At 42.7% G+C, this 17,591-nt stretch overlaps 2 protein-coding genes across 6 annotated transcripts in view; one reads left to right on the top strand and one right to left on the bottom strand.

Moving 5' to 3' along the window:
• The first annotated feature begins 482 nt into the window (after nucleotides 1–482).
• On the top strand, nucleotides 483–16,006 carry SLC16A14 (solute carrier family 16 member 14). 5 transcript variants are annotated; one of them, XM_076340954.1, is made up of 6 exons: nucleotides 483–562; nucleotides 4,781–4,922; nucleotides 5,196–5,472; nucleotides 6,339–6,482; nucleotides 9,622–10,617; nucleotides 12,291–16,006. In XM_076340954.1, exons 3-6 carry the CDS (start codon nucleotides 5,211–5,213, stop codon nucleotides 12,437–12,439), a joined length of 1,551 nt encoding a protein of 516 aa, XP_076197069.1. In that variant the 5' UTR covers nucleotides 483–562; nucleotides 4,781–4,922; nucleotides 5,196–5,210; the 3' UTR covers nucleotides 12,440–16,006. The 5 variants fall into 5 exon arrangements, with proteins under 5 accessions (XP_076197069.1, XP_076197068.1, XP_076197067.1 ...); XM_076340953.1 differs by having other exon boundaries at nucleotides 524–562; nucleotides 4,759–4,922; XM_076340952.1 differs by having other exon boundaries at nucleotides 526–562; nucleotides 4,728–4,922.
• FBXO36 (F-box protein 36) overlaps nucleotides 15,995–17,591 on the bottom strand; it is a 31,050-nt gene continuing 29,453 nt past the window's right edge. The window contains exon 4 of the mRNA XM_076340957.1: nucleotides 15,995–16,340. Coding sequence (XP_076197072.1) covers nucleotides 16,149–16,340 — 192 coding nt within the window. The 3' untranslated portion in view covers nucleotides 15,995–16,148. The remainder of the gene's footprint in view (nucleotides 16,341–17,591) is intronic.

Below are 17,591 nucleotides of genomic sequence, written 5' to 3'. Positions count from 1 at the left end.
GTACTATACAATGAAGCTTTCAAGCTTCGTTCTTAGGGTGGTTTGGCTACATAAATTCAGCCAGCCTCTCTGAAGGCAACATAACCCAACGACCATTAAAATCTTGATACTGGCTGCTTTTATTGGTTTATATCCTCCAACTCTCTCAGATGTAAATTTCCGGCGATAACCTGTGCAGCAATAAACTTCATTCAGCCGCAAGAGTGTGCATGTGAGAGGACTGCAAATCTCCTCCGCCAAACCAGAATTAGCCGGTATCGCAGGAATGAAAGAGCGTGGAGATTTGAAATTGCAGGGAATGGAGACAAGGCGGTGCAGAAGACGAGCTGCCTGGGGGGCAAGAGGCCCCAGACCGGTGCCAGACTTCTACAGAAAATAAGCCCCGGGGCGGCGAGCAGGGGCGAAGCTGGGCCGGCGCGGGCGGCTGAGCGGAGCCGGGCGCAGGTGGACGCCGGAGCCCGCAGCAGCTCTCGGGGCGCGGAGCGGCGCGGCGGGTTTGGCCGACAGCGGGGACTCGGCGCCGCGGCGGGCTGGGGCGACGGCGCTGGCGGGGCCCGGCGCGGTGAGTACCTCGGGAGGAGCCGGGAGCCGCCGCATGGCACCGGCACCGGCGCGGGCAGGGGAACGCGCGGTAGCCGCGCCGCCTGCGGCAGAAGCGGGCTGGCCCGGCGCGGTGCGGCGCGGCCGCGGGGCTGCCCGGGGGCGGCGGGAGGCGGCGGCGGCCCCGGCCCCGGCCCCTCCGTGCCGCCGCCGCAGCGGGGTAACTAGCGGTCATCCTTTGTGCTCCGGCGGGCGGGCGGCGCCTGCGGCCGCGCCGTCCTCCCAAACGCCGCCCCGCCGCCCGGCCCCGCCGCCGCAGCCCCCGTCGGCAAGGGGAGGCGGCTGAGCCCCGGCCCGGGCGGCCGGGCCCCCGGGCCCCCGCCCCTGCCCCTGCGCCGCGGGCTCCGCGACGAGCGCGGCCGCCGTGGCAGCCCGGGGCTGGGGGGACGGCAGCCCTCCCCGTCTGAGCGGTGTTTTGGGTAGATGAGCTTAACTTGAATGCTGGGGAGGGCGTAAGGTGTAAAGCTCCCAAATGTCTTACCCGGGGAGGGGGGGGAAGAGTCTATCCCCTGCCTTGGGCTGCTCCAGTAACGGTCTGTCACCGTTTACAAAATAGAGGTACAGCGCCTGACGCAAGCTGCCCATTCCCTTGGCGCCAAGGGGAGAAATAACGTTTATTACCTGAGCCCGTTCCCGCCGTCCCCGGGGACGTGGGGCCGCTGGCGGGTCGCGCTGAGGCAGAACAGCAGCGAGGGGTCTCCCGGAGGGGTCTTCCGAGCAGGGCCTGGGAAGCGGCCCTCGGGGCTGAAGGGCGGCAGCCGGAGTCTGGACGTTGAACTGCCGCCGACTTGATGCGAATTTGCGACCCTGGCAATTAGTTCAGCGTTTTAAGCGTTTAATCTCCCCGATTTTCTCTTCCTTGCTGGGCATGCACAGTTACGCGCCGTGGCTCTGATCTGCAGAAGCGGCCAGCACCCACGTCTCCAGCGAAGTCACTGGCAGCTGAAGTGCTCGACGTATTAGCAGGTTGAAGTTAGGCTGCCAAAACTTACGACACCCAAAATAAACTTATGTTTTTAACAATGTTTTTTCTGTATGTCTTCGAAAGACAAATAATTGCGTGTGGCATGTCTACTGGGAATACTGTGAAGCAAAACTCATTACTATTTATAATGCATTTATGAGTTATCCATTGGAAGTGCCTTTACTTTTTAACACTGAGGCGATCAGGTACTGGAAGACGTTACTGAAGTATATGTAAATTATTCATCATACGGACTTTTTCTACCAAATCAGATTTTTTCGATGATTCAGTTCAACTACAAGCTAGAGAGCCGTAGCTCCACTGATGGTACAGGGAACTTCAGCGTTTTGCTGCTAACTTTGGTCTTACTACAGCACCTGCATTTGTCCCTAAAATAGCTCATGAGTCCGATTTTCAAAAAAGCTCAGCATCTTCCTGGGCACTAACGTTTGGGCCAGTTTTCTAAGAGTTCTGCATACTGTGTGTGCATACGATATAAAAAGCTTTTCTGAAAAAAAATCTAGTCCTTCTCCAGCTGACCAAACAAGAATCCAGATTCTCCTGCCTTTAAATGCAATCCCTGGTGAGGGGCTCTGTTCGAACACGGTTACTGTGAGTGGGTCTTCGCTACCTTGCTCGTTGGGAGATACGGCTGGCTTCACAAATCGGCTGCTGTCGTTTTCGTTGCACTTTCTCTAGGGTTTCACGATTGCAAAGAGCCCCTTGGGCTTCTCTGCCTCCCGTGATACTGTGTTCTTGGCAGTGCTGTGGTGTGGGAGGAAGGCCGAGGGCAGGTAAGTGCCTTTCTCCCGGGTGCGATAGGCCCCCGGGCGATGGGTCAGTGGTGGGGAGAGGATCCAGTCATCTGGATAGTCCTTGCTTTATCCAGAGCCTGAGACTTTGTGCAATTATTGGAAATGGCCTTCCCTGCTTTTGAGTGTATTCGCTCTGAACTTGTGACGTTAGTGGAAAGTTAATAATATAAAAGTAATAATAAGCACGAATCCAGTTCAAAGGGAAGATATATGCATTTTCTGAAGATTTGCGGGGGTTGATGCAAGCATGACATTAACTTGCATCTAATCAATCTAAGCCCGTTCTGTCAGCAAGATTGCAAAGATGAGTGTCGTATCTTTTCATCTCAATGTCAATTATTTTTGCTTTATATAATTTAAAATATATAAAAGATGTATGTATCTATTCCCTGTCCAAAGAAGAAAATTTTTGTATCCAGTATCAGTATCCAGGTGCACACAAAACCAGTCAAAGGCATGAAAAAGGTGAGGCTCCACATTTAATCCTGGCTCTGAATCTTTAGTTACATAATTTTGTATTCCATTATCCAAGATGTACTGTAATATCCATCATACTTTTTCACTAATCTTACACAGAGTATGCTTAACAGCTTGCAGTTCTCCTTCATTCTGCTACTTCTCGTTATTTCCCATTAGCATGATTATTCACTATCTTTATTACCTTTATGCGGTTGGTATTCTTCTCTCTCGTGAGTGGGCTGAATCCTCCATAAGTAGTCATAGGAACGACATCAATGGGGGATCTGGCTCCTCATACATTAATAGGAAAGAGTTGAGATGTCATCTTTAAGACCTACCCTCTGCAGAGGAAGGGTGAAGTATAATTTTAACTAGGGCCGTCCCAGGCTGTCCTCCTGTGTTCAAAAAAAAGTCTGCACCACTGCACGGCTCTGACTTGTTCCCCTGCTACCTTTCCCCTCACCACGTACACAGTCCTGCCTCAGACACCCTGCAGGACCGCTAGAAAGAGCTCTCGGCGTAATCCCCCTTCTCTCTGCCTCTTGGTTGGGAAACAAAAAGCCGGTAACCCATTTCAGTGTGTGTTTCCGCTGGCACGCGGGTGTGGACTCACCAGCTGGCCCCAGCTTATCTGCTTGTGCGGCAGGCGTTAAACGTGCACGGCTCTTGTTCTTCCTCGCTGTGTCACCAATACCTTCCACGGCCACGTTAGGGCTAGCGATAACTCGGTCCCTAAAGAGTACCCATCTATGAAAAACTTGATTATTTTAGCTCCGCTTCACTATGAGGCAAATCTGTGTGCTCTTGGAGGAACCTAGGTGTTCCAGCTGCCCTTAGCTACACATAATTACCTGTACTGCAAATAGCACGCGTGGCACTTAACTACGAAGGTAACTGACCCAGCAGCCAGTCTGGAGAGGTTACATCTATCGGCAGGTTTTCACTGTTGCCTGCGAAAGAAATGCTAGCTTTGACCGATCGGCGCTGACTCCATCTACGTGTTAGTATGAAATACTTCAAGGCCGCCTCTGTATGTTTATCTAGCAATACGAAAAACGTAAAATAGGTTGGAAAGGTAGTAACTGGAGAAGCAAAATATACTCACATATTTAAAGACAACAGCCCAAATTTTCAGTTAGTACAGAATCTGAGTTACTCCATTCACTTCCAGTTTTCAGTAGTGAGGAGCTAGGCCTGAGGCACACCTTCTGGGGGCTCACAGAATGCATAAGAAGCTTTTTTAACCAGTTTTTGATAACTTTCTTCTCTCTTTTGGCTGTTGTGAAGCTGATGGCTCTTTTTACTTCTCCGGAGAAGAAAAGAAGACAAAAAATTACCATCTCTGGTAATTTGTATCATTACATTTCTAGTCTCCATGGAAACCTATGTGGTGCTCCACGGTCGGGTAATATTTCAATATGTTGCAGCAGAAATCAGATGGAGGGAAGACTGGGTTCTGCACCTTGCCTGTTAATCAATTAAAAATTGTTTTGAAATTATTTTCACATTGTGTTGCAACCTTCACTTAGACTAACAATGGAAGAAATCAAAGTAATCAAATTAAGCTATTATGGCCTGATCCTACATACACCTATGCACTAACTCTGCCACTCGGTTTGATTCCGACAGGCATTGACACTAATTTGGAAGAATTCTTTGGGTTTAGTAGGGTTATATGGATTAATATTATGGAAACTGAAAGCATAATAACAAACTGTTTGTCAGGCTGACTCTAATGAAAGTTTAAAGCTTGCCAGATGGTTAGTAACAGTCCCCTTGTTGTAATTTACGCAAGCAAAGCATTTTGAACATAAAGAACCTTAAATCTTTATCTTTTTCTGTCTTCACTCTTGTTCTTCCACTACTCGAAACTGGTTTCCTCTGAAAAGCTATGGTAACTTCATCTACCTGCCTCTTCAGGATTTGCTTTTTTTATTCCAAGCTTTATCAACTTGAACACAAAGGCACATAGTCTTACTGGGACAGCAGAAGGTGATACGGAGAAGGAATATACAGAGAGAGACCAGTGTTGTTTTGTGACCACAGTCAACCCATGAGGAGTGAGTGCTCTCAGCCACCTACAAGTAAGTAAAATATATAGTAATGGAAATAATGCAGCCTACTGTCAACACATAAATGCTCCTGCATAGACAGCCGTGATAATAAGGTACGCAAAGAAATACATTAGTTAGAGAATTTTCTAAGCGTTTTACATTTGAACAATGAAAACCCAGTATTCGCTTTACAACTGCACTAATGGTGGAATACGGTTGTGATTTATGCCATTCACTATAACCAAACTACAAAATCTGATAATTTTGTGTGTATTTTGAAGGCATTTACTGCATTTGTTTCAGAATACCGTGGAGAAAATGTATGCTAGTCGAGAGGATATTGGATACGATTTTGGAGATGACTCAAAAGCTGGAAGTAAGCCAATTAAGCCTAATCCAAACATCGATGGAGGATGGGCTTGGATGATTGTACTTTCCTCTTTCCTTGTGCACATACTTATCATGGGGTCCCAAATGGCCCTTGGAATACTCAACATGGAATGGCTTGAAGAGTTTAATCAAAGTCGTGGCTTAACAGCGTGGGTTAGCTCCCTCAGCATGGGCATTACACTGATTGTAGGTATGTTCCAGCATAATTTATTTCAGAACTACACAGATTTTTAGAATATGTTTGCCACTCATCCCTCAAGTATTTTCTTACAGTTTTCCATTTTATTAGCAGAGCTGCCCAAGTTCTCCTGAGTTGCCTTTTTAAAGTCACCAGGACAAATTTTACAAGTTAGAGGGAGAAAGGGAACAACAGGGAAGATGATGATAAAGAAGACAATTACTCCAGGAGACAGCATGAGCAGGAAAGGATGCCTGTGACTTCAAGGTCTCACTAGAATTAAGAAAGCAGATCATCTGTGAAGCTTGTGGTCCTCCCCGTACTCTATCTGGGAAGAGAAAATGTTGAATTTGGACAGTTTATATTTTCAATTTGGCAGATGAACTAGAATTTATTTTTTAAGTTGTGGTTGGATCAACCCAAAATAATATTTGGAGGGGTATGTTTGTGTATATATGTATATACACACCTCTGTCTCCCTAAATTAAGATTGAAAAAGTTGTGTTTAGGTCTGCCTAAAATATTCCACTGAAAACAAAATGAAATGTTTACTTTCTAGTTACTTGTGAAAAAGGCCTGCACTCGCACAGCATTAGTATTGGGAACAACGGTTTCAGTTTCTTCCTCTGTTTAAACTGTCCCTTCCTCATGGGGCAACTTTGATTTTAGGTCCTGCGGGTATTTACTAAGTATTTGGTCAGTCGGTTGAATTTTTCTTTTCACGATATTAAACAGTAATAGGGAGAATAAACTGAATTGCATGAATAGCCTGATGCTTAACATTTTGTTTAAAACATTAAGACTCTTCATGTGAAAAATTATTAAAGAGTGTAGAGAATTAAATAAACAATTTAACATTTTTTCATGTTTTTTAACAGGCCCTTTCATTGGTTTATTCATCAGCATGTGCGGGTGCCGCAAGACAGCTATAATTGGAGGGATATTGAATGCCCTAGGTTGGATACTGAGTGCCTATGCCTCAAATGTGCACTACCTCTTCCTTACGTTTGGAGTGACAGCCGGTAAGCTGTACTAACGTTTGACAGTTCTTTCAATTATTTTTGATTCCTTTGAAGGTTATCTGGGTGAGTAAAGAGGGAAGTTAGACTGTAAAGTTATTCCAGCTTTTCTTTCACACTCTTTACAGCCTGTTATCTTTCCAGAAAACTTACTTATTTACTCAGTGGATTGGGCCCCGATGACTTTTGTTGTCATTTACATCTGCCACGTCAAGATGGTATTTTTATCAGTTTCTCCCAAGTGAATATATTAGAGGACATTTTTAATTAGAAGAATTAATGTAACCCAAACTCTAACAAGTGGAATTTAAAGATGTTAAAACATGGTTGAATTATATATCTAGCTAACTCCTCTCTTTGTCACAGGAAGAAACAGCAAGTGTTTTCTACAGGAGCTGCTCGCCATTAATAAAATACACGATTATGATAACTATGTACTGCTTCAAAACCCATTTTAAAGGGTGTTGTGGGTTACTGCTGGTAGGCAGCTAAGCCTCACACAGCTGCTCGCTCACTCTCCTGCGGTGGGACGGGGGAGAGAATCAGAAGGGTAAAAGTGAGATAAAGACAGTTTAAGAGGTAAAGCAAAAGCCGCGCGCACAAGCAAAGCAAAACAAGGAATCCATTCACTGCTTCCCATCGGCAGGCGGGTGTTCAGCCATCCCCAGGAAAGCAGGGTTCCGTCACGTGTAACGGTGACTTGGGAAGACAAACGCCATCACTCCAAACATCCCCCCCTTCCTCCTTCTTCCCCCGGCTTTATATACTGAGCATGACGTCATATGGTGTGGGATATCCCTTGGGTCAGTTGGGGTCAGCTGTCCCGGCTGTGTCCCCTCCCAGCTTCTTGTGCCCCCCCAGCCTGCTCGCTGGTGGGGTGGGGTGAGAGGCAGAAAAGGCCTCGACTGTGTGTCAGCACTGCTCAGCAGTAACGAAAACATCCCTGTGTTATCAGCACTGTTTCCAGCACAAATCCAAAACACAGCCCCATAGCAGCTACTGTGAAGAACATTAACTCTACCCCAGCCTGAATTAGGACAATGCATGTGGCTGTATTTCATGCGCCATTTCTAATAGAGGATATTCAGATTACATCAACAACTGCTAATAAATAGCATTAATTTTGCTACATTGTTTTACAATCAAAATCACTGAAAGAAGTAATATTTCGTTATTTTTATCGGAATTAGGTCTCTAGAAAACCTTTTGACATGTGTAAGAGCCCAATCAAAAATATGAAAAGGCATGCGTGTTTAGGCATCTTTCTTGAAAACCAATAGATCCTTAGTGCCTGCATGCTCAGTTTCTAGCAAAACGTGGCTTCTTGTGAAAAAATTTAGTTACTTTAAGAAAGTTATGTAGAAGAACCCAGTATTATCTACTTAAAGCACTACTCCATTTTATTCACTGTTCATTTCTGGAAAGAGAAGCTGTTAATAGGCATGAAACGAAAATGTTCAAGTGATCCAAGTGAGAAATACAGAATTTGGCCTTTAATAATTATCTGAGCGACACTGAGCAATTCCAGGGGCTTTGAAATATTATTCACTCGACGGATAACGTGGCCAGTTACGTTTGCAAACAAAGCATGGTATCTGTGTTATACGTGACAGATGCGTTATGAAAAAAAATTGTTTGCAATACTAATAATAGCTTCAGTACCCTCCATTCCCCCAAACTACCCTTTCACAGAATTACAGAGAAATCTGCAGAATTTCTGTACGTAATTTTTTACCTAGCTCTCTGGATGGAAAAAAATTGAAACTAGCAAGCATCGCTGTGACGACTCTTTATACCACCATACCGTAGCTTTCAGTAACGTTGTAAATTCCTGAACAAAGAGCAATAATTACATGCAGGGTTCTGCCCTTTTCGGAATTTCTGTTTCCATATATATTGAATATAATCAAGCAGACGGGAATCTACACACTCTTTATCTCAGCCCTTGCTCCTTTTCAGAAAGAACGTACTGTTTTTTCGCCGCAGTCAACGGCAGGCCGGTCTGACGAGGCAGGGAGTCTTTTGGGGGGGCAGAGAGTTTGTGGCTGGGTTTGGGGAGGGAGACCTTGTGCCAAACAAAAACCTGATCGTGTATTTGCATAGCAAAGGAATAAATACTTCTAACAGGCGAAACAAGTCAGCTCTGACCACGGTACACTGCCGTGATGTTGAGGTGCTTTTTTTCAGGCTTTGCTGGAATAACAGCTCTGTCTCCGATCTAGCTGTAGCTAGATCATGCTGTAGCTGCATGCAGCTGCGTTATCAGCTGTTTAGGAAAACTTTTAAGCCCAAAACACTGTTCTAAATTACGATCACAGTGGATTTGGAAGCATCTTCTGCACACACCTCTTCCAGTCTAAATCCCCTCTGTCAGGAATTTGCTGTGAGAAAAACTGGGCAACTGTTACCTTTAATGATGTGTTTGCACAACTCTCACCACTTTCTGCTTGAAAGAGGTACCATTAATACCCTGGTTTTTAACTACAAGTGAGGGAATTTCTACAAAATTAGAGATCTGTCTTTTAAGAATGTGCCTGTGCGGCTACTGTGTGGCCCTCCCTGGACTTCCCTGGAGCGCCCAAAGAGAAACCTGGCGGGCACCCGAGGTCCTACCACCGGGCTAACCCCCCGTGCTGACCCCTGAAACGTACCTCACGGTCACTGTGGCCCCACAGTTGCAAAGCAAGGACAAAAAACTCAGTCGGGATCTTCACTGCTGGTGAACTTAGGCAAAAGCAATTTCTGGTCGCTGATGCAATCAGATGCAAATACAGCAAATGCAGATATTTCAAAATAGGGTTTGTTTATGTTTGTCCCCGTATTGACTGTCACTGATTTGCTGTGGGATGTTGGGGCTTTCCAGTGGTGTCACGCTGAACTGAGGTAAAGGTTTTATCTTCCACGTGTTTCAGTTTTTCCAGCAGTTAAATAGCAGTATTGTATTCTCACTGGAATGAGTGTTGCAAATTTTGGAAAATACTGCAAGACAGAAACGAAAGTTAACATGAGAATTGAATATTATTTATTCCCGTTTTTGCTGCTATGCTTGTGCAAAAGTTAGGCACAAAACTGATTCATTTCACTGCTTTTTATCATGTCGGCAAGAAGTTCCGATTGACTTTGGTTTTTATTATTTTCATAGGCGTTGGAAGTGGCATGGTTTATCTGCCTGCGGTGGTCATGGTGGGGCAGTATTTTCAGAAGAGAAGAGCGCTTGCACAAGGACTCAGTACCACGGGAACAGGGTTTGGAGCTTTCCTAATGACTGCCTTACTGAAGTACCTTTGCACCGAATTTGGGTGGAGGAATGCCATGTTCATCCAGGGCGCCGTCTCCCTCAACCTTTGTGTCTGCGGGGCGCTTATGAGACCGCTCTCTCCCAAAGACGTTGTTAGTGAAAAATACGTTGCGAGGAGTAATAGTGAAGATAATCAGGCAAAAGCTCTGTCCCATTCGGCAGAGACTATAAAATCTAACGGAGTCCTCAGTGAAGAACCGGAAAAAAAAGAAGAGGCAACAAATGAAGAAGTGCTTGACAGCGTTCAGCACATAGAAATTGGAGGTAAATCTAGAAGCGGAAGGAATATGTATGGACTGCGCATTCTTAAGACAGTGAGCCAGCTGACGGTTACGGTCAGGAAGGGCTTTGCAATATGGTACTCCAGCTACTTTGGAGCTGCGTCACTGTTTACCAATAGAGTATTTGTGGCCTTTATAATTTGGGCTTTGTTCGCCTATAGCAGCTTTGTCATTCCCTTTATTCATCTCCCAGAAATAGTCAAGCAGTACAACTTACCTAGCCAGAACAATATATTCCCTCTGACATCCATTATAGCCATTGTTCATATTTTTGGTAAAGTGATCCTTGGAATCATCTCTGATCTCCCGTGCATCAGCACGTGGAACGTCTTCCTCATGGCTAACTTTACCCTGGTCACCTGCATTCTTACTTTGCCACTAATGCAAACATACGTTAGCCTGGCTGTGGTTTGTGCTCTAATAGGATTTTCTAGCGGCTATTTTTCTCTAATGCCTGTTGTGACTGAAGATTTAGTTGGAACTAAACACCTTGCAAATGCCTATGGCATCATCATTTGTGCCAACGGAATATCTGCATTGCTTGGACCACCCTTTGCAGGTAAAAGGTTCAAATCTCTAACCAACAGATGTTTGTATAATAACCGTGTCACTTCTTCTATTATTGAGATTTCTTATGTTCTGAGCACGTGTAGTTAACAAAATTACAGCTGCTCCGGGACGGACCGTAACATCCAGCTTTACATTGCACAAATTCACAGATCACATCGGCTGGGTACCAGCTCACTGTTCACACACTGCAAATTACCATCCTTGCAAATAACCCCAAATCTATCGCAAGCTCGCCTTTCAGTGGTACGTTTCCTTGCAATATTATCACACGCTTTTTTAAAATGGAAAGGTTTAACCTATTTTTATGTGTTTCGTGTAGTATGTGCGCTATCTCATGCCTCCAGATGAAACAATGATGAATAGTTTTCAGGGTAGGCAGGTGTTTGTACCGTAGTATCACCCCCAAGAACTATGAAGTGTGTTTGGGTGTCACCACCCTAAGCTGCCAATGGATGTGTTGATTTAACTGACTTAGCTTTGCCTTCCTTCAGCCAGAAATACCTACTTTGGGGCCTGCACTGCTCATAATCTCTTGACGGCCAGCCACAGCAGAAGGTAGAAGTGTATGTATGTTATCCCTAAAGTTACTTAGGTTTAAACAAACATTCATGATAAATTTTCTCATAGAAGGAGGCAGGGAAGCACAGGAGAGATACAGGTGCTGATCGTCAATGCTAAAGCCAGACAGACTACGGCTATCTTTTACGGATACGCAAATCGGAAGAAAGCAGTAAGAAACCTTGTGAGAACGGCGGTGGTCAGCCAGGGATGGCACTAGGCTGAACTGAAGCTGTTGGCAGCACAAGCGAGAATGCTCTCACCTTCTCTCCCCACCGTTGAGTGAGCTGACACGATTTAGGAGAAGGCTCATTTAGCGCCCTTTGAAAAGCAGCAGTGTTTTACTCTACCGCGTATTCTTTCAGCACCGCTCAGTCTGCGCTCAGCGTGTCTTTGTATTTGGTCATTAGCAACGAAGCAAATAGGATGCAATTAGCTGATGTGAAAAAAGCTTCTGATCTTGAGGTTACACCGCAGTGCAACCAGCACGACAGGAGGGAATTTTGCTATTTTGGGTTCTCAAACCTTTCTGAAGTAACTTCAATGTATTTTTGCGACGGAATTAAGGTTGGAATGAGAGTCATTGCAGTACTGAGATTATCTCTCTCGAAAAGTCTTTTATCGGTACGCGAGTCTCTGAGAAAGCTATTGGGAATGTGTTTGCTTGCACAAGGCACAGCATTTGAAGTAGCCTGCAGTATCGGGCGTTTTACAAAGAAAACAGTGGGGTGGAAGAACTAATTGGTTTGGGATTCCAAAATGTCTGTTTTAAAGTCAGACCTGTGATAACTTATTTGAAAAACGTACAGTTTCAGAGGGAAGGTTGCTTGGCTTCTCGGGATGGCACAGAGCTAGGCTTCCGTGATAGGGAAATGAGGGGATAGCTTTTGCACTAGTTCTGGTGAATGAGCAGGAGATTTTGTTAATACATTTCCATTTGTAGCATCTAGAGGAGGAGACAATTGCCCCCTCTTTTTTCCACAAAACATCTATGGATTTGACTGAAATGCCGTAAGAGAAATGTGCAGTGTTTTTCGTGTTTTCCCATGCAGTGTACCTTGTTGTCAAGCTTTGTAACAAACCTGTTCTGTCCTTATTTTGCAGGTTGGATCTATGACATCACACATAAATACGATTTTTCTTTTTACATCTCTGGCTTGCTATACATGGTGGGAATAATATTTTTACTTATACAACCTTGTATTCAAAAGAAACAACCAAGAGAAAAATCTACGGAAGAGGCACAAGTATAGAACAAATTCCAGAAGCTTTTTTACAGAATTTGCTTTCCTCTTTCTATTGTATGACAGTATGAATTTTTCTTATGGAACCAACCACATCGAGCTGTACTCAAGTGAAAAGCAAATGTGCTCCAAAATGCTAATAAATTATTAGAAATTTGCTTTTAAAATGTTAAGATCTTTTACTTTGGAACTCATACAGCGATTAAAAGCACCCTGCCAGTCTTTTAGAATTGGAACAACGCTAGGAGCCTTCACCCTTGCTTCTCTTCTAACTTTTCACCACTAACGGCTGGTGAAACTCCATCGACTGCAGTGCAGTCACTCCTGATTTACACTAGTCCTACAAGAGAATTTGATCAGGATAGGAATGATTTATCAAAGTCCTTCCTACTGTGTGTTCTGTCTGATAAAAGATTAGTTGCCGAGTATGAGAAAACGATTGTATTTCTTACCGGGCTAGTCAGGTACTGTTGAAATGCTAGTACAATAATTCAACTAATTCAGTGTATTAAAATTACTATTTCTGTGATGCAAAACGGAAGAAAAGTTCTTATATTTTTCTGAAACTACTCTTCAAGGATTTTTTATTTTATTTTTTTAAAGTATCAACTGCATAAAAAGTAGCCATCCTCGATACATAGGCTGCATCCTCAGTACAAATGCTGTGACGCTTAATGCACCTGACGTAAAACAAACGTAAAAGGAAAAACAGGCAACATATGGAAAATATTATTGTTATTCACAAACTGGAAAATGTTTCCAGAACCAGTTTGACGTTTCTGGCTGCTTTACCTAATTAGAGGTATTGTAGAACTTCGTAACATTGCCATGGACTCCTTCCATGGGACTTGTTTGTCAAGTAAACGGTACTAAAGAAGCAGAGTTGGGCAAAATTGGCCAAACACAGTTTTAGAAAGAACTGGACTACAGCACGCTAAATTTTGTTAGAATTAATTTAGTAACAGAAACTGTTACATTATGATCAGTTGTGTTGCTGCTCATAAGGTACACCATGAACTGTCTAAGACCGGTCACGTTTGAGATGTTTATTCACTAGAAAATTAGACAATGCAAAGCATGGAAGAGCTAAAGACCATTTAAAAATACTCAAATAAATTTTCTTAAACAACATTAAGCGCCTGGTAATCAATGCAGAATGTTTTGTATGGTGGTACAAGACATACTGTTTTCAGCTTTGAGAGGTGAGTCTGGTGTTAATTTTCCTATATCAAATAAAAGTCACTGTATGTTTTTTTCCTGCTAGCTTTATGAAAGTTTTTTCATGACAGATCAGGTTCTTAGTTTAATACTGATACATGCTGCTGGAATTCTTTAGAAACAATTGACACCGTTCAATTATATTGAACAAATATTGGGAAACAGTTGAGTATGCAACAATATCGTTATACGGATCCTTTTTATAGCTGCAGGGTTGGTTAAAAAAGGGTTCTGAACCTCAGCTTGTATTGTTCTATATTGCAATTCACCAGCTCCTTAGTTTCACACTTCTACGGCTGTTGGCAGGGACATCCTTGAAAATAGATCACTGAAATGAGCCACGTTAAAAAAGAAAACCTTAAGAAAACTCCAGACTACTTCAAGATTTAGATCAGTTCATTCATACAGGATAGTTATGTGTGGCCTTTAAAATTCATATTAAAACAACTGAGGTGGCAGTGGACTGCAACACACGGTGTGAAGACGCAGTCAGTAATTTCTTAAAATCAGCTTTTTTGTTGGAGAAAATGTTCGTGTAAACTACACTTTCACATCAGTTCTTTTGTTACAGGTTTAATGTCTTCTTGGTGTGAATGCTGCTGCTAGCTTATTTTAACTGAGCTATCTTTTATTGGTGAAATATATATATATATATTGAAGTGATGATTTCCCTCAATTTCCTTTTTTTTCTTTTTGAAAGATATGTACCCTTTATACCTAGATCTTCGTCTTTTGTCAAAAATCAACTTTATTTGCATATTACTGTAATGAATAATACATTGTTCACTTATGATATCTGCAGTATATCTTTCTATAGAAGTCCTCACTGGGCCATATGATGGGAATAAACTTACGTTACCCAAAATTTCACTTTCTGTTCATTTACTAAGTTCATTTTTTTAAGCTTAAAAATGAAGATTCTCCTGCAAAATGATTGTTCTTATTTCTCATAACGGAAGGGACGGGTACATGGTTGATCAAGGAGAAGGGAAGGTGGGCTGACAAAATCGAGTTAAATTAGGATTTTAAATTAATATTCACTCAGTCCGTATTGGCTAGCATGGGTTCTAGTTTCCTAACCTGAAACTGCCTAAATCTGTTACAAGACCACAAGCTAAGAAAAAAATTCATTGGTGGTAAATCGACAGAAAGTGAGAAAAGGGTCTGTTGTTTAGTAGCCCTGCTCACATACTGTAGTTCTTAAAATCACCTCTCTAAAGCAAAATGACATTTTATAGTGTTTTATTACACAGAACAGAAATTTTATGAATGCAGTATTTTATGCACATCGTGAAATTTGTATTTATCATTGTCCTAAAAGGAAATGGTCACAAAGAGGAAAGAATATACTTCAGTGTTTCTTCATCTAAAGATCCACAATCACCAAATGCTTCAAGAATACAGTTGTAGAACAAAATATTCTTAATCTAAATTAGCAAATATCTTTTAAGAATTAAAATACTGCTTTGTAAAGAAATAGAATGATATAAGAACCCTGTATTCATAGTTTTTAATCAATTAATAAAACATGTTAAAAAATTGTAAACCTAAGACGCCCTTCAAATATTACACTGTTATATCCAAATACGGCAATCGCTGGTTTTAGTACTCAGGCCTTAATTCTACTCAGTGGCAAATGATACGTTAATCAACAGGTACTTTCAGAGTAGTAATATTTGGCTGCTTAATTACTGAAGTTGATTGTTGGAGTAAGTCAGTAATGTCAGTAAGAACTGCCTTCATTTTACAGCACTCTTCAGTAACCATTGTTACGGTCTTTTAAGGTAGCGAACGTCTCTTACCAAATACGCAACTGGAACAATGGAAGTCAATTACTGTCAGAAGTTCCTGCATCAGCAACATCAAGGAAGAATTTTGCCATATACCATTCTGGCAGAGTGCTTCAGACATGATTCTGGTGGATTGTCCGAGATGAGGATGATCATTTGATCCACACCCTCAGTCACCAAAGAAGTTTCTTCTTGGTGACAAAATTATTTGCTTGAAGTTTAGATAATTAATTTAAAAACGTTTTAACACACATCAAAAACTGGAACCAGCCATATGTGACTTGCCTATAAACATTGCAGATTTACCATGGTGGACAGTAAAAACCTCAGCGTTCATCAGCAATTTTTGTAGTAGGAAATGATAGATGGTTTTCTATACAGGTAATGATGACAATGCCGTAGCATCTGATACAAGGCACGGAGCATGTATAGCGTATATACAAAATAGAGAAGTCAGAACAAGTACAAAGAAGCCATGACCTCTTCTAATACTAGTAACTGTTACGATGCTGACTGTAATACAATTTCAGGATGCCCAACATATTAAACTTTGTATTATTTGCATGTTGCTCTGCGTAAGACATTTTTTTTTCCTCTTTCAATCCTTAAAATAATCTGCTTTCCCTAGTAAAGCAGAAAAGTCAGTATGTCTGACCTGAAAAACAGCGAACCCACACCTTCTAACAATTGCTTCAGTGAAAAATGCATCTTTATTCAGTTAGTTTTTTGTTCTGAGCATCTTGTCTCTGCCTCCTCCTCCGGAGCTGCAGCTGCAGCTGCAGCCTGTTTGTGAAGAAGAATTGTTTCCAGCCCATTTCCTCTGCAAGTTCTTTCATTTCAGGTGTAATTGTGTCGCACAAGTTCTCCACGATGTTTTCCCATAGCGCGTTACTGTTACTTATCTGGTTGCAAGAGAAAGTAGAGGCTTAAAATCATAATTTGGCTTATTCATTGCTGATCATTTTACTACACAGAATGTGTTTAGACAACACAGACGCCTTGTCTGAAGGTCACTTGCAGTGCAAGTTGCCCACCTATCTTGAAAGACGCGGTATTAGTTAAAACTCACGATGACATCAGTGGGAGTTTTGCCCAGTGTTGCCAACACAAGATTTTGCATGTTCTTCTGTGAAAAATTCAAGAAGTTTTGTTTGGTATGATCTCAAAGGCCTTTCTGCCACGCCAAAAGCAGCTGTAATGCCACAACCTTTCCTGGTACGTAATTCACAGAGCCCCACGGAAATAAATGAAGCTGTGTAAGATTATGCCAAAGAACTTGTCGGGATGTAGCAGTCACATCACAAATACTAACCGGTTTTCAAGGTAAGTAAAAGCAGCAACTGCCTTTGGACCTACAACAGAAATGGAATGTTAGGGAGCTTTCAGAAGCGCTGTAGGGATTACGCCTGTTTCTCAGGAGATGCTTCCCTGTTTAAGAATGACTCCATAAACAGAATCAGGTGGAATTATTATATTTTAAACAGGAAGAAAAAAATACCTAATTTGTTAGATGACAGAACCGTCACAAAAAAAGAATTAGGAAGATGCTCTGTGTCATTGTATATTATCTGCCCGTTGTAAGTTTTACCAGAGCTTATTAACATTGATGCTTCACCCGAACGCTCCACTTTCCTAAATGTGTAATTGCAGGGACCTGAGCGGAGCTGTACTAGATCACTCCGGTGCAAGTGGCCGGTATGTCTGTCACAAGTAGTAACGGACACAGAAAAGCAAAAGCCCTTTGAATAACAGAATAACAGAATAACTGAATAACAGAATAACTTCTGTTCCATGCTGCTGGCGTAGCCGGACACCTTAAACCATTTAATTCACCGGCTACAGCAAAGCTGTAGCTCTCGCTCTTGCGTTGGGAACTTGGCTCCCTCTGGCGGGAGGAGCTTCCTTGGGCTCACAGAAAGCCGTATTTCTCTTTTTGCAGTTTAATTTTGCCCGTTTTGGCTAAATAACGACCTTGTACAAAATAAACGAATCCTACCCAGAGCGTGCTGGGGGGCATCACAATATCGAAGTTTGCTGAAAAAGTATTTGGAAAACTCATACAGTGCTCCAGCGGTGGTGTCCGCATTAGGACTTCTGTACATTGTTTCTTTTGAGATGGAGCTTCTTTTACAATACTTAAAAAGAGTACCTAG

This window comes from Aptenodytes patagonicus, chromosome 6 (assembly GCF_965638725.1).
Source record: "Aptenodytes patagonicus chromosome 6, bAptPat1.pri.cur, whole genome shotgun sequence".
In the NCBI taxonomy this organism is placed as follows: Eukaryota; Metazoa; Chordata; class Aves; order Sphenisciformes; family Spheniscidae; genus Aptenodytes; species Aptenodytes patagonicus.
The sequence above is the reverse complement of the archived record's forward strand: the minus strand, read 5'-3'. Positions and strand labels throughout refer to the sequence as shown.